This window comes from Geotrypetes seraphini, chromosome 2 (assembly GCF_902459505.1).
Source record: "Geotrypetes seraphini chromosome 2, aGeoSer1.1, whole genome shotgun sequence".
In the NCBI taxonomy this organism is placed as follows: Eukaryota; Metazoa; Chordata; class Amphibia; order Gymnophiona; family Dermophiidae; genus Geotrypetes; species Geotrypetes seraphini.
Window position 1 is genome coordinate 252,975,063 of NC_047085.1, and position 25,450 is coordinate 253,000,512.

The 25,450-nt window shown below is 42.0% G+C and overlaps 2 protein-coding genes across 5 annotated transcripts in view; one reads left to right on the forward strand and one right to left on the reverse strand.

The window, feature by feature from the left end:
* POLR3H (RNA polymerase III subunit H) overlaps window positions 1-11,220 on the forward strand; it is a 37,097-nt gene extending 25,877 nt beyond the window's left edge. For all 3 annotated transcript variants that reach the window (XM_033929387.1, XM_033929386.1, XM_033929385.1), the window contains exon 7: window positions 11,022-11,220. In XM_033929387.1, coding sequence (XP_033785278.1) covers window positions 11,022-11,075 — 54 coding nt within the window. In that variant the 3' untranslated portion in view covers window positions 11,076-11,220. The remainder of the gene's footprint in view (window positions 1-11,021) is intronic.
* A 12,862-nt stretch (window positions 11,221-24,082) lies between these two features.
* ACO2 (aconitase 2) overlaps window positions 24,083-25,450 on the reverse strand; it is a 183,014-nt gene continuing 181,646 nt past the window's right edge. For both annotated transcript variants that reach the window (XM_033929388.1, XM_033929389.1), the window contains exon 18: window positions 24,083-24,579. In XM_033929388.1, the coding sequence (XP_033785279.1) occupies window positions 24,445-24,579 (135 nt within the window). In that variant the 3' untranslated portion in view covers window positions 24,083-24,444. The remainder of the gene's footprint in view (window positions 24,580-25,450) is intronic.

Consider the following 25,450-nt stretch of genomic DNA (forward strand, 5'->3'; position numbering starts at 1 on the left):
TTCTAATTCCAAAATTTTATTACCTAAACTGTGGGCATTAACATATATAGCCCTCCATACTTTGTGTTTTTTCAGATTCCCTGGCAAATTTTCTGCCTGAGTTAGTGTGGTTCCTATAGTACTATTTGTTATGTGTGTACTTACCTCAGACTCCGAATTGGAGTGGCAGCTTACCTTGCCAGGATGGTTACTTACCTCACCAGTGCGTGAGTGGGTACCCTCCCCCAACTTACCTAGTTTAAATGGACGAATCTCTTCCTATATGCATAAGAACATAAGCAATGCCTCTGCTGGGTCAGACCTGAGGTCCATCATGCCCAAAAGTCCGCTCACGCGGCGGACCAACAGGTCCAGGACCTGTGCAGTAATCCTCTATTTATACCCTTTTATCCCCTTTTCCAGCAGGAAATTGTCCAATCCTTTCTTAAACCCCAGTACTGTACTCTGCCCTATTACGCCCTCTGGAAGTGCATTCCAGTTGTCCACCACTCGTTGGGTAAAGAAGAACTTCCTAGCATTCGTTTTGAATCTGTCCCCTTTCAACTTTTCCGAGTGCCCTCTTGTTCTTTTATTTTTTGAAAGTTTGAAGAATCTGTCCCTCTCTACTCTCTCTATGCCCTTCATGATCTTATAAGTCTCTATCATATCCCCTCTATGCATTCCCTCCATTCCCTCTCATTCTCAAGACTCTGGTTAAGTTGAAGAATGATCATGCCACCATGATTCTGATTGCTCCTCGGTGGCCGAGACAACCTTGGTACTCCCTTCTCCTTCAACTCAGCAGCAGGGAGCCATATCTTCTACCAGTTTTTCCATCTCTCCTTATACAGAGTCAAGGGTCTCTCCTTCATCCCAACCTGCAGTCACCTGACAGCTTGGTACCTCTCAACATGACTCCTCTTCAGTTTTCTCAATCTGTAAGAAACGTTTAAGAGGCTTCTAGGAAACCTACCACTAGACCAGGGGTAGGGAATTCCGGTCCTCGAGAGCTATATTCCAGTCGGGTTTTCAGGATTTCCCCAATGAATATGCATGAGATCTATTTGCACGCACTGCTTTCAATGCATATTCATTGGGGAAATCCTGAAAACCTGACTGGAATACGGCTCTCGAGGACCGGAGTTCCCTACCCCTGCACTAGACAATGCTATCACCAAAAATGGACTAGATTTTCTACATGGTGTTTTTCTCATGATAAGGAGCCTCAACATTCCTCCTTATCTTCTGTTTTGGATAACCTTTTGCACTTATCCACTTCTGGCCTCAAGTCTACATCGATCCGAGTCCATCTCAGTACAATTGCGGCTTTCCCATCAACCTATTGAAGGGAAACCTCTCTCTGCTCATCTGGTGGTTTCCAGATTCATGAAAGGACTTTTCAATGTCAGACCTCCTCTCAAACTGCCTCCTGTGGTTTGGGATCTCAATGTTGTCCTTGCTCAGCTGATGAAGCCTCCATTTGAACCAATTGACAAGGCTCATCTGAAGTATCTCACTTGGAAAGTGGTGTTTCTCATTGCCCTCACTTCTGCTCGACGAGTCAGTGAGCTGCAAGCTTTAGTTGCTGATCCACCTTTCACGGTGTTTCATCATGACAAAGTGGTCCTACGTACTCATCCAAAATTCCTCCCTAAAGTGGTATCGGAATTTCAGCTCAACCAATCTATTGTTCTTCCAGTGTTCTTTCCAAAGCCTCATTCTCATCCTGGAGAAGTAGCTCTTCATACTCTGGACTGTAAACGTGCTTTGGCCTTCTATTTGGAACGCACCAAACCACACAGAACTGCTCCTCAACTTTTTGTCTCCTTTGATCCAAATAAGTTGGGACATCCTATCTCTAAGCGTACCATCTCCAACTGGATGGCTGCTTGTATCTCATTCTGCTATGCCCAGGCTGGATTACCCCTCCACAGTAGAGTCACAGCCCATAAAGTCAGAGCAATGGCAGCTTCCATAGCTTTCCTCAGATCTACACCTATTGAGGAGATTTGCAAGGCTGCTACTTGATCCTCGGTTCATACTTTCACGTCTCACTATTGTCTGGATACTTTCTCCAGACGGGATGGACAGTTCGGCCAAACAGTATTACAAAATTTATTCTCCTAAATTGCCAACACTCCAACCATCCCATTCTGGTTAGCTTGGAGGTCGCCCATATGTGAGAATAGGCTGCCTGCTTGTCATGTGATAAAGCACAGTTACTTACCGTAACAGGTGTTATCCAGGGACAGCAGACAGCTATTCTCACAACCCACCCACCTCCGATGGTTGTCTTCTCTGCTAGCTTTCTGAACTGAGGAGACGTGCCCTACGCTGGGCGGGAAGGCACTCGCGCATGCGCGGTGTGGTCGTCTCGAAACTTCTAGTTTCTTCAAGCAAGTCTGCTTGCGAGCTTCCGCATCTGGGCTCCGCTGATGACTTCACCCATATGTGAGAATAGCTGCCTGCTGTGCCTGGATAACACCTGTTCGGTAAGTAACTGTGCTTTCTTTTCAAATGTTACCCATTATAGGATTGAATTCAAGATCCTAACTCTTGCAAAAAATGCTTATTATGAACATCAGTCTTCTTATTTGAGTTGTTTAGCAATCCCTTATGTTCACAATAGAGTTCTTAGATTGCTGCAAGATCACAGGATGGTCTTACCATCTGTAGCAAAAGCCTGTTGGGAAATGACATAAGATAGGGCCTTCTTTTGGTTGGCTCTTACGTTATGGCGTGGACTTCCAAAATATATTTGTGCAGAACCAATCCTGAAAAAGTTTAAAATTATGTTGAAAACTTTTTTTTTCCAATACCTATTTATTTTCAGGGGTCCTTTTATAAAAAGCTTAATAGAATTTTAACAAAATTTCTTTGGCTTGGTAAAACACCTAGAATAGCTTTAGTAACCTTACAAAAATCAATTAAGGAGGGAGGGGTAAATTTTCCAAATTTTTATAGGTACCATCAAGCCTATATTCTACGTCAGGGTATGTATTGGATCCTCCCAGAACTTATAGATAATGCACCAGATTGGTTATATTTGGAATGGCGCCTTATGTTTCCCCTAAATTTAGTTCATCTACCAAGTATTAATATACCTAAAAGATACAAAGAAAATAAAATAATAATGGATACTTGGAAAACATTGAGATTTATTGATAAATTAACACCCATCCCAATATACAAATCAACTAATCAATCCATATGGATAAACTCCAAGATCAAAATTGGCGGAGCTCAAATCCTTTGGAAGAACTGGATTAATGCAGGCATTAGAACTCTAGATGATATTATATCAAAAGGTAAACTGCTGGATTTTTCACAATTGCAACATAGATTTGGTCTCAATAAAACACAAAGTTTTAAATGGTTGCAATTGAAGCAGGCCATTCAGGTTGGGTTCCCTGAATGGAAATCATTAAACAATCAATATAGTTTAAAATTCTTATGCTTTAAAGCAGACTTCCTAGGACATCAAGCCGCATTGTGGTATAAATTAATATCTGGATATGTAAATAAAAAACCAAAAAATGGTCTAAGAGACATTTGGAGCATTGAGATTGGACATCAAATTAATGCATCTCAATGGCCACTAATTTGGTCTTGGAGAATGGGATGTACAGTGTCAGCATCTATGAGACAAACATGGTTCTTTTTATTACATAGAGCTTTTTGGACCCCTACCCGTTTGCAAAAATTAGACAGTTCTAAGTCTAATAGATGCTGGCATTGTAATCTAGAACCAGGGACATTAGATCATTTATTATATCATTGTCCTTATATAAAAATTTTTTGGAATTCAATTTGGCCACAAATTAATAAATTAATGGAAAATCATATTGCGATATCATATGATACAATTTTATTTGGAACAATGATGAGAAAAAAAAGTCAAATTTCACCAGAAAATAATAAGCTTTTATTAATTATGACAGGGGTTGCCATTCAACATATAACTAACAATTGGAAAAATTACAACAACCTAAATTACACATTTTGGTGGAATACAATATGTCATATTTTTAAAATGGAAAGAACAATAGCAGTACAAAAGGGGACATATATTAAATTTATAAAAATATGGGGGCCATTGACAAAATACTATAATGAATAAATAATATGATGTTTTCTTCTTCTTTTCTTTTTTTTTTTAAGGATTTTTTTTTTTTATGACACACATAAAGGGGGGGTAAGAAAAATTAATTTATACATAGTATGTTATAATATATTATACAAAATGTAACGTATGAAAAAAAAGGTAATAAAAGGGTGGGGGGAGGGAAATGGGATAAAATTGTTTAGATTATATTGTATTAGATATAAAAAAGTTATTGAATATGTATCAATAGTATTCTAATATGTTGTATACTTTTTATAAAAATTTGAAAATTAAAATATTATATTAAAGTAATGAAAGGGAGGGGGGAGGGTGAGGGGGGAAAATCAAATTCAGATATATAATGTATTAGATATAAAAGTGATAATATGTATTTATAAATTGTAATTAATTATTATGTACACTTTATGAAAAATTAGAAAATAAAAAATACTTGGAAAAAAAAAAAAAACAAAAACATTTGACTTTGACAGGATTAAGAGGGGAGGATTTACTGAGGAGACTGCAGGCTTCAATTATTATATTTTGGTTAGGCTATAAATGATGTAGATCTGTCCTATTAAGACATTATGAGGTTTATTTTCTAATGTTTTTTATTTTTTAATATTAGCCTATTTTTATTGTACACATCTTAAGAACTGAAAAGCCAGGCAGTATATCAAATTTTAATAGACATAAACATAATTCTAGTGCAATAGGCACATCGTTCTTAAACATGTGGGTTGTGTACCTCCTGATTGTGAGATCTGGTGTAGAGAGCATCATTTATATTTTTCTGCTCTGCCTCCCTTCTCTCTGGGCTGTCCTCCAATTTCTCAGTTTTACTCTACACGTGAGATGGGAGGAGCCTGTCTGTTCTGCTTGTGTTTATTTTTATTTAATTTCAGGATTTTTAAAATCCAGTCTTGAGGTTTTTTTTCAGTGCTGCAGAGAATCCCAGTTACGGAACAGCTCTGGCTGCAAGAGAACACAGACTTGGAGGGCAGTAGTTTGTAGACAAGGGGCAACCTGCTTCGCCAGCCTGCACTACCAGTTCGGGAGCTCAGGGTCCATTCCCTCGGTAGCAAGGCTCACTCCAAGTTTTGTCCGCAGAGAGCTTGAGTGCAGGCTGAGTGGCCCCGTGGCGTTTTTTTCACCAGGATTGGGTGCTGACTGCATTTCTTCCCCCCAACTGCATGCACGAGTTCCAGTGGGGGTCTGAGGTCTTAATCTGACTGTTGGGATTAAGGAGCAGTTTGAAGAAACAAGCTATCCGGATTTCCAGGCTTGTCTAAGGCAAAAATTATCTGGCTGCAGTTTCAGCCCCAGCACCAGCATGACACAATGAGTACAGGCTGTTAGACTGAGAAATCGGGGAGGGGTTCTCCAAAAGTGAATTTTAAAGGTTTATAGGGCTAAGGACAGGATTCCCCACCTCTAAAATCCTGTTCCCAGAATTTTTTGACCACTTATTTAGCTCCCATGGGCTGTTTTTGGTACTAAAACTGCTGCTGTGGTGGCCATCTTGGATATCTCAATTTTGGAATAAAAAGCCTCTATCTGCCTCAAAATACCTTGATTTGCCTCAAAATTGGTCTAGATGGACTCCTCAGACCAGGATACTCAGGATTCATGCCAGATTTGCACTGGATAGCTAGCCAAGAACCAATTTACCCTCCTCTAGTCCATCTGGTGATATAAATAAATAATCTTTCTGTTACACTACTGTGTTTCCCCCAAAATAAGACAGGGTCTTATCTTAATTTTAGCTCCAAAAAATGCATTAGGGCATTTTTTTCGGGAGATGTCATTTTTTTTTCATGTAGAACAATCATCTCTCCCTTCCTCTCCTCCACCCCAGTTCTTCCTTTGTTTTTTCTCCCCCCCATGTGCAGCATCTTTCTTCCTTTCTCACCCATCCCTTTGTGCAGCATCTTTCTATCCCTTCCTCCCATCCCCCTGTGTAGCAGAGCCCCACCGACCCTTCCACCATGAGATTGACATACTTCTGAGGCATCCAAAAACAGTGGCAGCAGCGCTCTGAATGGGCCACTTTGTGGCTTTCCTTGCCGAGTCCTTCCCTCTTGCTGGATCACTGATGATGTCATCAGTGACATGGCAGAGGGAAGGCCCCGGCAGGGAAGGTTGCAAAGCAGCCTGTTGCCGCCACTGTTTTTGGATGCCTTGGAGTTATATCAGTCTTATGTGGGGAGGGTCAGTGGGTTCTGCTGCACAGGTGGATGGGAGGGATAGAAAGATGCTGCAGGGGGAAGGCGTTAAGAAGCCCGTTGAGAGCACTGCTGCTTTAGGAAGCTTCAGAGTGGAGGTTTGTCAGGTCTCACTGGGGTGGGAGTCACTGAATTGACGAGTCTGATTTTTTCGGTATGTATTTATCTTCCCCTCCTACTGCTGATGGTGGGCAGCAGCCCAGAAATAGTGGAAGTCTGGATTTTTTTATTTATTTAAATAACTAGGGATGGAGTCGGGGAGTGTCAGGAACAGTCTGGGGGGATGCAGGATCAATCTTAACTAGGGTGTTTTTTTTTTTGGGTATGGCTTATATTAGGAGCATCTTAAAAAATCATGCTAGGGCTTATTTTCGGGGAAACACAGTAGTTCCCCCCAAAAATGATCTTTACATTTATAAAATCCCAAAGCTACTGCATTTGCAAGCATCATACACCAATGTGAAAATCAGGTTACATTTTCAAAATACCCTGTTTCCCCCAAAATAAGACGTATCCCGAAAATAAGCCCTAGCATGATTTTTAAAGATGCTGCTAATATAAGCCCTAGTTAAGATTGACCCCTGAAGCCTCCCTGAATGTCCCCAACATTCCTTGACTCCATCCCCGACACTAGTGCTGCCTGATTTGCTGAAAAAATCAGACTCGTCAATTCAGCTTTAGGAGGCCTCAGAGTTGGAGGTATGTCAGTCTCATGGTGGGAGGGTCGGTGGGGTTCTGCTGCACAAGGGGATTGGTGAGAGGGGAGGAATGATGCTGCACATGGGGTGGGGGAGAAAGGAAAGAGGAAGAATTGGGGTAGAGGATGTTCAAGCCAGGCTGGAAGACTTGAACATTGGGGCCAAAAGAATTGCCAGAATGGATTCTCTCTCCCACTGACTGGGCTAGAGACTCCGTTCTGTCAATTCAAATAACAGAGATGAGGAAAAGCCATGTAATAAGCAAATAAGGTTTATTACTAGTTCTCCTAGGCCTGGGGAGAGCCAATATAGGCCATCACAATTTCAGTGCTCTCCAAAGGAAGAAAGCAAAGACAAAGTAAACTAAACCTTAGGTTTGTATACCGCGCCATCTCCACAAGCATAGAGCTCGGTATAGTTTACAGATTTATACCCTATGTGACATCATTTGTAGTAATTATCATGCTTTAGAATACAATGGTACAGTTGATAACATGACTTCCTTTCCAAGAATGCCTTATGTCAGGGGTGTCCAATGTCGGTCCTCGAGGGACGCAATCCAGTCGGGTTTTCAGGATTTCCCCAATGAATATGCATGAGATCTATTAGCATACAATGAAAGCAGTGCATGCAAATAGACCTCATGTATATTCATTGGGGAAATCCTGAAAATCCGACTGGACCGCGGCCCTCGAGGACCGACATTGGACACCCCTGCCTTATGTCAATGTTACATTTAAATCCTTAATTTTAATGTTAAGTCCATCCTAACCCAGTAGGTGGCAGTGTTTCACTTTTTCTTTCTAAATCACTTTTGATCTCTGACCTTTTCAGACACCAATCATGTCAGTAAAAGGCCGGCATCCTGCAGACACATCCTGACTTATAGTAGATGACGGCAGATAAAGACCCGAATGGTCCATCCAGTCTGCCCAACCTGATTCAATTTAAAAATTTTTTTTTTTTTTTTTTTTTTTTTCTTCTTAGCTATTTCTGGGCGAGAATCCAAAGCTTTACCCGGTACTGTGCTTGGGTTCCAACTGCCGAAATCTCTGTTAAGACTTACTCCAGCCCATCTACACCCTCCCAGCCATTGAAGCCCTCCCCTGCCCATCCTCCTCCAAACGGCCATACACAGACACAGACCGTACAAGTCTGCCCAGTAACTGGCCTAGTTCAATCTTTAATATTATTTTCTGATTCTAAATCTTCTGTGTTCATCCCACGCTTCTTTGAACTCAGTCACAGTTTTACTCTCCACCACCTCTCCCGGGAGCGCATTCCAGGCATCCACTACCCTCTCCGTAAAGTAGAATTTCCTAACATTGCCCCTGAATCTACCACCCCTCAACCTCAAATTATGTCCTCTGGTTTTACCATTTTCCTTTCTCTGGAAAAGATTTTGTTCTACGTTAATACCCTTTAAGTATTTGAACGTCTGAATCATATCTCCCCTGTCTCTCCTTTCCTCTAGGGTATACATATTCAGGGCTTCCAGTCTCTCCTCATATGTCTTCTGGTGCAAGCCTCCTATCATTTTCGTCGCCCTCCTCTGGACCGCCTCAAGTCTTCTTACGTCTTTCGCCAGATACGGTCTCCAAAACTGAACACAATACTCCAAGTGGGGCCTCACCAATGACCTGTACAGGGGCATCAACACCTTCTTTCTTCTACTGACTACGCCTCTCTTTATACAGCCCAGAATCCTTCTGGCAGCAGCCACTGCCTTGTCACACTGTTTTTTCGCCTTTAGATCTTCGGACACTATCACCCCGAGGTCCCTCTCCCCGTCCGTGCATATCAGCTTCTCTCCTCCCAGCATATACGGTTCCTTCCTATTATTAATCCCCAAATGCATTACTCTGCATTTCTATGCATTGAATTTTAGTTGCCAGGCATTAGACCATTCCTCTAACTTTTGCAGATCCTTTTTCATATTTTCCACTCCCTCTTCGGTGTCTACTCTGTTACAAATCTTGGTATCATCTGCAAAAAGGCACACTTTTCCTTCTAACCCTTCAGCAATGTCACTTACATACATATTGAACAGGATTGGCCCCAGCACCGAACCCTGAGGGACTCCACTAGTCACCTTTCCTTCCTTCGAGCGACTTCCATTAACCACCACCCTCTGGCGTCTGTCCGACAGCCAGTTTCTGACCCAGTTCACCACTTTGGGTCCTAACTTTAGCCCTTCAAGTTTGTTCAACAGCCTCCTATGAGGAACTGTATCAAAGGCTTTGCTGAAATCCAAATAAATTACATCTAGCATATGTCCTCGATCCAGCTCTCTGGTCACCCAATCAAAAAATTCAATCAGGTTCGTTTGGCACGATTTACCTTTTGTAAAGCCATGTTGCCTCGGATCCTGTAACCCATTAGATTCAAGGAAATACACTATCCTTTCTTTCAGCAACACTTCCATTATTTTTCCAACAACTGAAGTGAGGCTCACCGGCCTGTAGTTTCCTGCTTCATCCCTGTGACCACTTTTATGAATAGGGACCACATCCGCTCTCCTCCAATCCCCAGGAATCACTCCCGTCTCCAGAGATTTGTTGAACAAGTCTTTAATAGGACTCGCCAGAACCTCTCTGAGTTCCCTTAGTATCCTGGGATGGATCCCGTCTGGTCCCATCGCTTTGTCCACCTTCAGTTTTTCAAGTTGCTCATAAACACCCTCCTCCGTGAACGGCGCAGAATCTACTCCATTTTCTCGTGTAACTTTGCCGGACAATCTCGGTCCTTCTCCAGGATTTTCTTCTGTGAACACAGAACAGAAGTATTTGTTTAGCACATTTGCTTTCTCCTCATCACTCTCCACATATTTGTTCCCAGCATCTTTTAGCCTAGCAATTCCATTTTTTATCTTCCTCCTTTCACTAATATATCTGAAAAAATTTTTATCTCCCTTTTTTACATTTTTAGCCATTTGTTCTTCCGCCTGTGCCTTCGCCAAACGTATCTCTCTCTTGGCTTCTTTCAGTTTCACCCTGTAGTCCTTTCTGCTCTCCTCTTCTTGGGTTTTTTTATATTTCATGAACGCCAACTCTTTCGCCTTTATTTTCTCAGCCACTAGGTTGGAGAACCATATCGGCTTCCTTTTTCTTTTTCTTTTTGACTTCTGTATGACCTCCCAATTAGCATTGTATGTTCTAATCTATAAGGAACAGATTCTCTCTGTAAAAACCCCAAGTTTCCTGCTCCTCTGAGAACCTTATCTATAAATCCCATGGATGTATATGAAGAATGGTACATAAATTTACCCTTGTCTTAAAGAGTCACAAAATCAGACTAACTTTTGAACTTCCTTAGCACAGCTAAAGTACCAAGTCTAGTAGTTTTCATATCTTGTGACACCTATCACACCTGTAAATTTCAGGAAATCTTCAACAAGGAGAAGGGAGAGATGATTGTTGTAAAATACGACATCCCCAAAATAAGCCCTAGTGCGTTTTTTTGGACCCAAAATTAATATAAGACACTGTCTTACTTTTGGGGAAGCACGGGTAGTATATATGCTCCATATACAGCTTTCTTCCAAATTAAGATCCTGAACCAAAAATAGTTTGAACATGTTTCTCAGTTAAGATGTCTGGTTCCTGTTGGGAGTGGAAGACTTGATGAAACTTGTTTTTATTTACCATTATACACTTATAACGGTCTGATCATAGTGGCCTGTGTGGTGTTAGAATTATTGGCTTTGTGTGTTAATGTGTATGTATTACATGGATCTAGAGACAGCCACATTTTGATATTTAACAACATACCAAAAAGCCATAAATGTCATTTGTTGAGTTTTATCTTGAAATCTGATGCCTGGTAATAGGCTTGCCACTATCTTAATTCTTCTCTATCAGCTGTTTATATTGTTCTGTTTTATAGGACGGGCCTTGAATTGGATAGTTGTTGATGAATTCTAGGAGCAAATGTTTTTCATTTGTACACATAGATTTTTGAGTAACAAAGCCTTGTTGTTTATTATATTTAATAAATGTTCTTTCCTTTCAACAGGGGTCAATTAGTGAGCCTGGGCTGGGGCTCCTCTCCTGGTGGACAAATAGTTGAGTGGATCACTAGCTCCTCAGCACCTGTATAGACAGAATACAGATGGAGTTTGTGGGTTCAGTTAGTGCCTCCCTTCGTGAGAGGTAATATATACCCATGCTCAGCACACAAAGAGAAAAGCTGTTTTACATTGAAAGATGATTGACAGATTCAGCAGAACATTGGTGAATCAGACCATCTATGGGCCAGGAGCTTTATCAACAGAAGCAAATCTTTGACAAGCTGCTTTTCTTTTGAAATTAAGACACCCATGGCTTATACCAGGAATGAAAACTGCAGCTTGACAAATAGTTACAGTTCAGCTTCTGCTGTGGGGTCAGCATGATGGCGATACACAGTAGCAGACGGTGTTTGGGAGAGCTATGTTGGTTGAAGATTGGCCATGGTCAACCTGAGCAGTGAACCTCTGCTGAAAGTTATGGTTCAGGTTGTTAGTTCTGCCTTGCTTAGATTAGGCCTGTTATATCTTAAGCATGGATAGTGCAGAACTACAGTTTTTACTGAAGTGAATGCAGGAAGGTCATAGTCTTCCAATAAAGAGGAGTCTTCTAACACTATCAGTTGTGTTGTTACATTCAGTATACCCCAGTAGTGACTGCCTACACTAGTATAAGAGAGCAGAAGGAATTTACACCAGCACAAAGCCTCATTTCTTCCTGACCCATTAGGGAAGTTATTCATTATAGCCATGGAGCTTGTGCCCTGCGTCACACTGCTACACCTACAAGTGTAATTAGCTGCACCATTCCCCCTATTTTATTCTCATCACGGTTGGGTGGCTTCCTTTGAACCTTAATTGTTGGGGGGAGACTGTAATACTTATTTGAATCCAAAATTAGATATCATGGGTACATTTACTAGAGAAGATACAAAAGCTAGTGCTGCATTGAAATACCAGTTTATTTGATGTAGGAAGGGAATGTAATGGACAAGAGATATAGACTACATTTTTCTCATAATTCATACACACATATTGTATCTCTTAGAGGCTACAGTGGAAGGGCTATGATTGGGAATAGAATTCTCTCTCAGATCATGGTGCTTGCTGGATAGACTTGAGTACTATGAGACCACCCTCCTGAGCAAATTTGGGTACTCAATACAAGTTTACTTAAGGTATTCTCAGGGTTTTCACACAGCTGGCATTGTGTTGTAGGTTTTCAGGTCTTGCTGCATCTTTGTCAGGTAGAAACAGACATTTCAGCCATCATGCCCAGCGGTCCACTCCCACGGCGGCTCTTAGGTTAAAGACCAGTGCCCTAATTGAGTCTAGCCGTATTTACGTACGTTCTGGTTCAGCAGGAACTTGTCTAACTTTATCTTGAATCCCTGGAGGGTGTTTTCTCCTATAACAGCCTTTGGAAGAGCGTTCCAGATTTCTTTTTTATTTAGTTATAGTTTTCACAATAGCTTTCAAGCATAAACACTTGTACAGAAAGATAGATTGAACAAATATTTTCAAATTTTTATACATCAAACTAAAAAAGAAACTAAACTATATGCTAAATCTATCTCAAGTACTCAATTAGAGCTGTAAGATTTACATCAGAGTGATTTCAAAGAAAACAAAGGTTAACCAAAGTTAACAATTCTATCTAGAATTACAGCTTAACTATTGAGTAGAGGAATCTTTTCAGATATGATGGTAACAGTATTACACTTCTCTCTCAAGGCGTTTAAGGGATATGAAACTGGATAACTGAAGGAAACTGAAGGAAAACATATTTTAAAGACTGATATCTAATCACACACTTGCAGGGAAATCTCAAATAGAAAACACATCCTATCTCAGTTACTGCTGGTCTCAAAATCAAAAACTGGCGTCTCCTTTTTTGAGTCCAGCCTCACCTGTGTATGTTCCAGTTTAGCAGGAACTTGTCCAACTTTGTCTTGAATCCCTGGAGGGTGTTTTCCCCTAAAACAAACTCCGGAAGAGGGTTCCAGTTTTCTACCACTCTCTGGGTGAAGAAGAACTTCCTTACGTTTGTACGGAATCTATCCCTTTTCAACTTTAGAGAGTGCTCTCTTGTTCTCCCTACCTTGGAGAGGGTGAACAATCTGTCTTTATCTGCTAAGTCTATTCCCTTCAGTATTTCAATCATGTCTCCTCTCAGTCTCCTCTTTTCAAGGGAGAAGAGGCCCAGTTTCTCTAATCTCTCGCTGTACGGCAACTCCTCTAGCCCCTTTACCATTTTAGTCGCTCTTCTCTGGACCCTTTCGAGTAGTACCGTGTCCTTCATGTATGGCGACCAGTGCTGGATGCAGTACTCCAGGTGAGGGCACATCATGGCCTGGTACAGCGACATGATAACCTTCGATCTGTTCGTGATCCCCTTATTTATCATTCCTAGCATTCTGTTTGCCCTTTTCGCCACTGCCACGCATTGCGCGGACGGCTTCATCGACTTATCGATCAGAACTCCCAAGTCTCTTTCCTGGGCGGTCTCTCCAAGTACTGCCCCGGACATCCTGTATTCGTGCATGAGATTTTTGTTACCAACACCACATTTTTGCCATGTCGATGCCCATTTCTCAAGCTTGATTATGTCACATTGCAGATCTTCACAATCTCCCTGTCTTCACTACTCTGAATAACTTTGCTTTGTATCGTCCTTAGACCTGGGAGAAAGAGAGATTATGTACTTACCCTGGTAAGTTATTTTCTAGTAGATAGGTGAGACATTCTAGACAAATGGGTTGTGTCCCCAGGGCTGCGTGCTATCTGTAAAAGGAATCCGCTCTTGATTTTTTCTCTGTACCTCTGTTGTACTTCACTGGACTCCTTCGCTCCACCTACAGTTAGCCACTAAATAAACACTGAGCGCCACTAAATAAACATGAAATAGATACACCTATGGAAATCAAGTTCAGCAACAACCATTCTGCTCAAGAAGTAACATTAGAACATAAACAGCAAACAAAAGCCACCAAGGAGCACAGAAACTACTCTAGAAAAAGTAACAAGGGCTGACAGGCTTCCAAGGAACTACTTGGAGACGCATAAACAGACAAACAGTAGGCAGGCATAGGAAAGACAGGACAGGAATCTAGAATCTCTCACCTATCTACTGGAAAAGAGCTTACCAGGGTAAGTACATAATCTTTTTTTCCAGTGCATTAGGTGAGACATTCTAGACCATGGGTGTCCAATGTCGGTCCTCGAGGGCCGCAGTCCAGTCGGGTTTTCAGGATTTCCCCAATGAATATGCATGAGATCTATTTGCATGCACTGCTTTCAATGCATATTCATTGGGGAAATCCTGAAAACCCGACTGGACTGCGGCCCTCGAGGACCGACATTGGACACCCCTGTTCTAGACAGATGAGACATACAAAAGCATTCCACAAATAGCTTACTACACCGGCTCGTAAGACTGAGTGATAGTATCCGAGGATCTGAATACAACTAAACAGTGTGACAAGGAAATTGCTGTAGCCAGATGGATGCTAGGCTATATAGAGAGACGCATAACTAGCAGAAGAAAGGAGTTGATGCCCCTGTATAGGTCATTAGTGAGGTCCTTCTTGGAGTATTTTGTTCAGTTTTGGAGACTGTATCTGGCTAAAGACAAAAGACTTGAAGTGGTCCAGAGGAAGGCGATGAAAATGGTAGGGAGTCTGCACCAAGACATACAAGAAGAAACTGAAAGACCTGAACATGTAGACTAGTGCTGCCCAATTCAGGGAAAAAAGTTTTGTTTTGATTCAGCCTATTGAATTGATTTTTTGATTCGATTTGATTTTCCTGCCCAATTGGGTGTTTTTTTCAAACATCCTGGTGGGCTTATTTTATAGCCTCTTCACCCCCTTTGCTTTCTCCTAACCACACTGGCGCTATGGTGTAAGCAAAATAAACAAAAATGCTTTTCCTCTCTCTGTTAAATCCTAGCTCACAGTTGCGGTCTAACACCAGCTCAGGCAGGATACATGTTTCAAATCTGATATATTGTAATCACAAAACAGAAAATAAAATTATTTTTCTACCTTTTGTTGTCTGGTCATTATTCAAGTCTTTTTTGTCCCAGGCTCTGGTTGTCTTTTGATAACTTGCTTGCCAGGGTCTCCTTGTTTCTCCGTGCTAACCATCCATCTTCTATCTCTGTCCTCCCCTTCCATTTCCCTTCCCTCCCCCGGAGGTCTGGCATCTTTCCTTTCTATCGTCCCCATCCACAGATCCACTTTTTCTCAACTACCCTTTCATCCAGCATCTCTCCTTCCTTCCCCACCACCCCAGGGTCCACCTTTCTTTTCTCAACTACCCTCCTATCCAATATCTCTATCCCCCTCCACACCATCCCTTGTGTCTAACTTCTCTCCCTTTCTATTCCTTCCCTCCCTAAATCCCATTGTCCACCATTTCTCTCCCTCTCCTCTGTTTTTAGACCCATTATTTCTTCCCCCCCCCCAAAGTCTGGCATATGCACGTCTCTTTGAACCTCCCCTTCCCTCCCTCACTCCGTGTACTTCTTCACCAGGGCCCCCTCACCTGAAGGCCTGTCCCCCCCTTGAAGGCCTGTACCACCCCCCTACCCCGAAGGACTGTGCACCCCCCCCCCGGAAGGCCTGCGTGTTCCCCTGGCCTCCCGCGTACCATTTACCTAATATGAGCATTCTGCAGAGAAGATTACGGTGCTAGCGATTCTTGCAAACTGCCATAGATCTTCGGAGCTGTTTCCTCTGCCGTAGTCCCGCCCCTCCTCTGACATCAGAGGCAGGATCATGGCAGAGGAAACAACTCCGAAGACCTATGACAGTTTGCAAAGAGCGCTAGCACCGTGATCTCTGCAGGCTGCTCATATTAGGTAAATAGTACGCAGGAGGCCAGAGGGTGGGGCCGGACACCAGCAGGAGGTCAGCAAAAGCAGTGCTGCCGCTTCTGCTTGAGGGGGGAGGGTCAGTTACCGAATCGTGATGCCGATTTTTTTTTGTTTTGTTTTAAATCGATTTGAATCGATTCACCTGAAGTGAATCGGTGAACCGATTCAAATCGTGAATCGGGCAGCACTAATGTATACTCTAGAGGAGAGGAGGTATAGGGGTGATATGATACAGACATTTAAATACTTTTAAGGTATTAATATAGAACCAAATCTTTTCCAGAGAAGGGAAATTTGTAAAAACTTGAGGGCATAAATTGAGGTTGCAGGGTAGTAGATATAGAAGTATTGTTAGGAAATTATTTATCACAGAGATGGTGGTGGATGACTGCAATGGCTTCCCTAGGGAGGTGGTGGTGATGATGAAAATGGTGACTGCTCCAGTGTTCCCCGAGGAAGGCGTCTTCAATACTCCGAAACTAGGATCCTTGTGGGACCACAGTTTGGATTAAAGATTGGTTGAAAAGACATCTCCCTTGCCTTTTAGAAACATAGAAATAGATGGCAGATAAGGGCCACGGCCCATCTAGTCTGCCCACCCCAATGACCCTCCCCTACCTTTCTCTGTGAATAGATCCCACGTGTCTATCCTATGTGGCCTTAAAATCAGGCACGCTGCTGGCCTCAATAACCTGAAGTGGAAGACTATTCCAGCGATCAACCACCCTTTCAGTGAAAAATAATTTTCTGGTGTCCCCGTGCAGTTTCCCGCCCCTGATTTTCCACGGATGCCCCCTTGTTGCTGCGGGACCCTTGAAAAAGAAGATATCTTCTTCCACCTCGATGCGGCCCGTGAGATACTTGAATGTCTCGATCATGTCACCCCTCTCTCTGCGTTCCTCGAGTGAGTACAGCTGCAACTTATCCAGCCATTCCTCGTACGGGAGATCCTTGAGTCCCAAGACCATCCAGGTGGCCATTCTCTGGACCGACTCCAGTCTCAGCACATCCTTACGATAATGCGGCCTCCAGAATTCAAGTTTCAAGTTTAATAATAATTTGATTAATCGCTTAATCTAAATTCTAAGTGATGTACATGTTAATAAATTACAAAGTAAGGGGGATAATACAATAAATAAAAAGACTAAGACTAACAAGACTATTGACAAATTTGACAAAACTAGGAACATAAGGGATGAGATGGGTTAGAACTACAATTTGTATAAAAGTTAAAGAAACAAATAAGGGGGATACATAAGGAGAGGGAAGTTACTTCAATAAAATTGTAGAATTGCACACAGTATTCCAGATGGGGCCTCACCATGGATCTATACAATGGCATAATGACTTCAGGCTTATGGCTGACGAAACTCCTGCTTATGCAACCTATGATTTGCCTTGCCTTGGATGAAGCTTGCTCCACTTGATTGGCAGTCTTCATGTTCTCACTGACGATCACCCCTAAGTCTCGTTCTGCTTCAGTTCTTGTTAGGATCTCGCCATTAAGGGTGTAAGTCTTGCATGGATTTTGGCTACCCAGGTGCATGACTTTGCATTTTTTGGCATTGAAGCTGAGTTGCCAGGACCTAGACCAGCGCTCCAGTAGGAGTAGGTCGTGCATCATGTTGTCGGACATTGAATTTATGTCTGTTGTGCTTTTGTCCACTACATTGCTTAGTTTGGCTTCATCGGCGAATAATGTTATTTTACCTCGCAGCCCTTCTGCCAAGCCTCTTATAAAGATGTTGAATAGGATCGGGCCCAGGACCGAGCCCTGTGGCACTCCACTGATTACCTCCGTTATTTCGGAGGGGGTGCTGTTCACCAACTCCAAGCCAGTTCCCAACCCATTTCGTCAATGTGTCACCCAATCCTATAGAACTCATCTTGCTCAGCAACCTGCGGTGTGGTACGCTATCGAATGCTTTACTGAAGTCCAGGTATACAATGTCCAGGGACTCCCCAACATCCAGCTTCCTCGTCACCCAGTCAAAGAAGCTGATCAGGTTGGATTAGCAGGATCTCCCCTTAGTAAATCCATGTTGACGGGGATCCCTTAGATTCTCCTCATTCAGAATCGTATCCAATTGGCGTTTGATTTAGAGTTTCCATTAGTTTGCACACTATTGATGTGAGACTCACCGGTCTGTAGTTTGCTGTCTCCATCTTGGAGCCTTTCTTGTGAAGTGGAATGACGTTAGCCGTCTTCCAGTCCAACGGGACGTTACCCGTACTAAGGGAGAGATTGAAGAGCGCGGATAGCGGTTCCGCCAAGACATCACACAACTCCCTGAGCACCCTGGGTGTAGGTTGTCAGGCCCCATTGCCTTGTTAACCTTAAGCTTTGACAGCTTGCAGTAGACACCGCTGGGTGTAAACTCGAAATTACTAAACGGGTCATCTGCGTCAACCCTTGTCTGTAGCTGAGTGCCGAGTCCTGGCGCCTCGCGGGTGAAGACTGAGCAGAAGTATTCATTTAACAGTTGGGCTTTTTCCGAGTCTGCTTCTACATAGTCTCTGTTTGGTTTCCTAAGACGTACTATCCCGCCTGAGTTCTTATTTCTGTCACTGATATACCTGAAGAAGGATTTATCTCCTTTCTGGATGTTCTTCGCTAGAGACTCCTCCATGCGGAATTTGGCCTCCCTAACTGCTGTTTTGACGGCTTTTGACTTGGCCAGATAGACTTCCCTAGAGTCCTGTTTCCCTGATTGTTTGTAAGAGATGAATGCTTTTTTCTTCTCCTTGATGAGGTCCGAAATCTCCGCAGAGAACCACTGTGGCTTATTGTTCCTTCGCCGTTTACTTACTGATTTAACATAGCGGTTTGTTGCTTCTTGTATGGTGGCTTTCAAAGTCGACCACATTTCTTCCACGTTATCGGTTTCTGCTTGGTTTTGTAGCGCCTGGTGAACGAAGTCTCCCATTTCTTTGAAGTTTGTGTCCTTGAATTTGAGGACCTTGGTCAATGTGGTAGATTTAGTGAAACCTTTCCTGAGATTGAACCATACCATGTTGTGGTCACTGGAGGCCAATGTGTCTGTGACACTTTCTCCATTGGTAAGTATCAGGTCCAGTATTGCCTGATCCCTTGTTGGTTCCAACACCAGTTGCCTGAGTCTTGCTCCCTTCATAGAGTTTAATAGCCTCCTGCTGCTGCCGGAAGCAGAGGAAAGCGTGTCCCAATCCACATCAGGCATGTTGAAGTCATCTCAATCAGTCGATTGTTCTTCCAGTTTTTTTCCCTAAGCCTCATTCTCATCCAGGAGAAATGGCGCTGCACACTTTGGGATGTAACTGCTTTGGCCTACTACATCGATCGGACAAAGCCTCATAGAACACCCCTTTCTAGTTAGCTTGGAGGTCACCCATCAGTGAGAATATGCTGCCTGCTTGTCCTGGGATAAAGCAGTTATTTACCGTAACAGGTGTTATCCAGGGACAGTAGGCAGATATTCTCACAACCCACCCACCTCCCCTGGTTGGCTTCTTAGCTGGCTTATCTTAACTGAGAGACCGCGTGCCTACATCGGGCGGAAAGGCACTCGCGCATGCGTGGTGCGGGCTAATCGAACTTTCTACGCTTTAAAATTGCGATTTACTTTTCAAGTGTCCGTACTGGGGCTCCGTCGATGACATCACCCATCAGTGAGAATATCTGCCTGCTGTCCCTTTATTGTGGTCAAGCTCAAAGGCAAAAGTAACAACTAAGGTTGCTTTCTGTGTAATAACATCCAGGGAAGATATCGGAAAATCTATTAGATTCATTGCATAGCCCTCTTATCTAAACTTTCTACAAAGAAGCATTGGGCTCTAAATATTGGTGATAATAAAGCCACTGGTATCTTCAATTTCTCCATAAGATATTTCTTAAACATATCGATTGAGGTCATCAAAGGTGATTTTGGAAAATTAAGGAGTCTTAAATTACAATGTCTAATCTGATTTTCCAGATATTTTAGACCAGTGGTTCCCAACCCTGTCCTGGAGGACCACTAGGCCAGTCGGGTTTTCAGGATAATAATAATTTAATAATAATAATTTATTTCTTTTATACCGCTATACCGTGAAGTTCGAAGCGGTTTACAATAAAGATATATTTGACAGTACATGGGATAGAAACGGTTTACAATAAAGATACATTTAGTCTTAATGAATATGCATGGAGCAGATTTGCATGCCTGGCACCTCCATTATATGCAGATCTCTCTCATGCATATTCATTAGGGCTATCCCGAAAACCCAACTGGCCTGTTGGTCTTCCAGGACAGCGTTGGGAACCACTGTTCTAGACTACAGTGTTCATAGTTCTTATCCTTAACCAACACAGTGGTCCAAGTTTTGCATCTGTTGTACATTAATTTCCTGGACCTCCAAATATGAAGCAGTCTTCCCCATATGATGTAAGATGTCAATCACAGCTTGCTATATCTATTGTCTTCCCAAATCAGTGAGCAACTCCAAAGCAGCTCCCAGGGGGTTTGAGACAATCAACAGGGGTCCATCTGATAAAAGCAATTCAAACACCTGAATCGGACAAGAGCTGCTCCCCCATTCTATTTCGGGTCATGGTGGAGGTACTCTCTCAACCAAGCTAAGAGAAACCCAGACTTCTCTGCTCTCTGCTATCACCAAGGAGTGGGTGGAAAGAGCAGAAGAGGTAGGGACTTGAGACCCTCTTAGCACCTACAGTGTAGTCTGGTGAAGCCATGATGCATTCTGAGGGGGTAAAGGAGTTTCCCTAACTTACTCCTTTCCTCTTCCCCATGGCTTACTACCAGGGTGACACAACCATTCCAGACACAGCAGTGCTAAGGAGCTGCTTCCAATATGTCTTTTTTAAAAAAATTTATTTATAGTTTCTATACAACCAAAAATGGTACAAGTAATACTGAAATACATATAGTTAGTCAATACTGACTGAAGTAGATATACGAAGCAATATGCTAACTTATATAGTCCTCAATTTAAGGGCTTCCAATATGTCAACATGGCACCATTTCGGTTCAATAAATCTGATTCCATATTGACTTTTTATCTCAGGCTGATTCCACTATCATACATCTGTGATATTTATGTGTATTATATTTTTCATAGTGAGTCTGTTGGAAGCTGATAATTACCTAGATGCAATTAATTAGTATGAGTTTGTCCTTTTTTGGGTTGCAGGCTAATTTCAGAGAGAGATTTATTCTCTGTGCTGAGTGTTTTCCTTCAGTCGGTGCAGGATCATGGAGACAGTCCTGCAACAGAAGTGTTCAGAGCCTTTCTTTTCCTTTTTGCAGTTTGTCAAGACAAGTATGATGACCTAGACATTGTAAGAGCAGTTTTTCATTCCTTACTAGTTGCTCCTTGATGGGTCTCTTTGTTAAGTTTGGTGTGTATTAAAGCAGATTATCACACATTATTGGTAAATAGGCTTCCTTAGACATAATAGAAGTCATGGTACATAATGCACATTAATATACTCTGCATTTTAGTAAATAGACCCATAAGGATGCATATTGACCATGATTCCGTGGTGCACCAGTTCCAGAACAGTTGAAAATGTGTGTAAAGTAATTGTACATTGATAAAATCTTCTTGGTGTATGATATTGAAAATTTTTCAAGTGATTTTGTATTATATTTGGTTGATATTTACTGTACACTTGATGTAAGTTTAAAAATGAATAAAGAAATTATATAAAAAAGATTGTAAGCTCTTCTGAGAAGGGACTGTCTATTGTATGTTAAAATGTACAGCGCTGCGTATGCCTTTCAGCATTATAGAAATAATAAACAATAGTAGTAGTAGTATCTCAAAAACTAGAGCCATTTTTGGAATCAGCAAGTCAAATATACCCGGAAACAGCAACATCTGAGGTACCAAAATGAGTGTTGGCCAGTGTTATCGTAAACGAAATAAGCATCTTAAAAAAAGTCAAAGGTTTGTATAAGTTGGTTAATACACTTCAACTCTGAACAAGAATGGGATAATTATTTAATTGGATTCATTAACACATTGAATTTTCATTTGTAGTTCCCTTCACATATATAATTGCTCATTGTGTCCAATGATTGTTGCTGATATAAGTTAAATTAAATAAAATAAAAAAACACCCATTCAGCATGATCATAAAACAGGAAATACGAATCCAAAATGTAGAAATATTTCTCCAAAACTTGTATGTGCCATCGCAACTGTGCCACGAGACGCCGATGAGGAGGAGAGATGTAGGCACGTCCTGTAGTCAATCAGCCTGTGCCTCGCCTCCTTTAGCACCCCCTCCCTCCCACCGGTGTAGTGATAGTAGGGTCAGGACCCCATCTGGAGGGCCTCTGTGTATGCGTTTGACATAATCGCATCAACATCCATGCATTTCCAGATGCCCTGCAGCCCTGAGTTTAGTGTGCCATGATTACAAAAAGTTTGCGGGACACTGCTCTAGGGTCTCTTAGTCTGGTCTCACAAGAAAGTAATTTATCTTGTTCAGTTCAATCCCAGTAGTTAGAGCACTAGGATGACAAACAGTGAAATCAAGTTCAAATCCTGCTGCTGTTCCTTGTGGTCTTGGGCAAGTCATTTAACCCTCCCGTTGCCTCAGCTTCAAACTTAAGTGCCCATTTACTAAAGTTTATCGTGCGCTGAGTAAGAGTACACTAAATGCTCAGAAGCATTAGCATATGCTAAACTTTAGTAACAGGACACCTTAAACCAGACATGGGCAAACTACAGCCCACAGGCCATATCCAGCCCATTTGTTTTTTAATCCGGCCTGTGGCATCAGAGGCAGCCGTAGTTTGCCCATATCTGCAGCCCTTTCTCTTACCACTGAACAAAGCGCCTACTGTAAACTTTTAGTCGTGCGGGCAGGGCCGGTGTTAGGGGCTATTTGCACCGGTCTGATGCTGTCCTTACCTTCTGTTGCTGACAAATCCATTTTTGCTGCAGGAAGTCTCCAGCTGCGGCAGCCAATCTGAACAGCTGCCTACAGCTCCCTTCCCTGCTTTCTTTTGCCCTGGTCCTCCCAGGCAGAAATGGGAAGTTGCGTCATTAGGGATGGACCATGGCAGAAGGAAAGCAGGGAGGGGAGATGTAAGTAGCGCTTCAGATTGGCTGCCGTGGCTGAAAGTCCCCTGTAGCAAAAATGGATTTTTCAGCGATGGAAGGTAACGAAGGCAGAAATTGATTCATGATTTCCAGATGCAAACGCTATAAGGACTCTTCTTGCGTGGATAAAAGGAGGAAGACATACGAGTGAGGAAATCCCAGTTACTAGTGGTAATTTTTTTTTAAGTAGAAAGGGGGACTTGGGGAGGGAGTTAAAAGAAGTGCCGGACTGAGTGTGGGAGTAGGTAAAGGGGAAGAGCTTATGGGACTGGAAATGGAGGAGGAGGGGGGAAGAGAGATGGTGGGTAGTAATCTGAAAGGAGAGAAGAGAAGCTGGATGTGGGGTGGGCTAGAGTGAAGGAAGGAGAAAGATACTTGAAGAGAAAGGGAGAGATGGTGGATCTGGGGATGGAAAGAAGGGAGAGAGGGAGAAATGTTAGGTCTGGGGATGGAAGGGAGAAAGATGCAGATCCCTCTTTCCCTCCAACCCATTGTTCAGCATTAAGAGGGAAAGGAAGAACACCACAATAGAAAAGAGGGAGCAATGTTGGACCATGGGGAAACAGGGAGAGTTGAACCCATAAGAAAGGGAAAAATCAATATGTTGGAGACAGGCATAGTGAAGGAAATGGAGCAAAACAGGAGAAAAAAATTAACAGACACTGGAAAGATAATTAGTAAAAGATAGACAAAAAACAGAAAGAAAAACTGGGACCAAGATGATGGAAAAACAAAATGTCCAGACACCAAGGTAGAAAAAAGTGTTTTATTTTGAATGTATTAACTGGAATATATTATGTTTAGGATATGTGTATATTTGCGAGGATTAAGCAGTTGGCAGTCACAGGAGTGCTGTTTCCTCCTGCAGCATCAGACCCCCCCTCCTTCTTGCCCCCCCCGCCCGGGCCCTCTGTCAAATTTAATAACCCGTTGTGGCCGAGTCAAAAAATTTGCCCACCCCTGCCTTAAACTGTAAGCTCTCTGGGAACATGGAAATATCCACTGTACCTGAAAGTCACTCAGCCTGAGTTTATACTGAAAAAAGTGTTAAATAAATCTAAATAAATAAAACCATAGTGTAAAGAAAATAGAGTAGAAGATTTCAGTCACAATAAGGATTTTATTTTTTTCTGTGAAATTTGAGAGAAAAATATATCTACACAAATCATTTCATTCAGAATCTTTTTCACTACCATGGATGGCAACAAAATGTCTGAATACCACTGAAGCAGTTAATGAAAATGTATCCTGAATAAAAATACCAAGTTACATGATAAACTGAAATGTCAGTCAAAATAAAATATGTGTAAGGGATTAGCAGATAATAAAACCAATTAACAAACCCCTACAGTCCAGACTTGGGCACAAATACCACAATAACAAAAATGTGGTTAGGTGAACCACTAGGTGACAAATTGCACTTAAATGTCCTTAGTGTCTGGCCCCAAGTCCAGGTGGCTTTAGTGCTGGAGTTCTTTCATGCGGTTGAGGGCACTCCCTGCCTGGAACCATTCTATCTGTGTCTCATTGAAGGTGTGGTTCAACTGGATGCTCTCCTCACTGCCATTCTGGTGCTTGATGATACACTTCAAAGGCTAAAAAAAAAAAAAAAAAAAAAGAGAGATATAGAAAATATAATTCTTGTGAAGGAGGGAGAAGGCTTCCTTCCGCATATTGCATATGCCAGGCTTTGTTCTGTTCTCGCCTTAAATCTCTTTTCATTGTCTCCTTTATAATCTAAGATAGTGGACATTCAGCATTGAATAGGTGGTATAGTGGCACTGGAAGTTGAAGTCTGTCGCAGCTCTGTGCACCATGTCATGGATACAGCTTTATCCCAACACTTTCTGACATTTTATCCCATATATGTCACATGATCAATATTCCTTTTAATATTTTTTTTAATGGAGTGGATGACAATCTAAGCAGCATAAAGGTGCCTCTATTGCAGGATGCATAGGATGTCAAAATGGTCTTGTGACAACTATTTGATCAACCAAAAAAAAAAAAAAAAAAAGACCAAAAGGCAAGGCTCAAGGGGCATAATGACATGGGGTTGCTGATTTGGTGAAAGTTTGCCCATTAAATTAAAGTAAATACAATATAAGATGTTTTCAGGCACTACTACTTGTTGATTGTGACTGTCAATTACTTGCAAACAGTAGCACTAATTCTATGATTCAAATAGCAAGAACACTACTGAGTAATAGGCAGTACTACAAATTTTACACAGGGCCCTAAAGCACCACTACACTTACTATTGGGTAAACAAACTGCTACAGATCTTTACACACACTATATACAAACAGAATACTGCAACTCAGTCACATGCAAAACAGAGTCAAAAATACAGAAAAAGGGATCACAAATTACAAACAAAAATATGCATGTATTTGCAACACTGAAGAAATAAAAACAAATATATTTCTTCTTGTACCAAACACAATACAATGCAATGTAACGCAC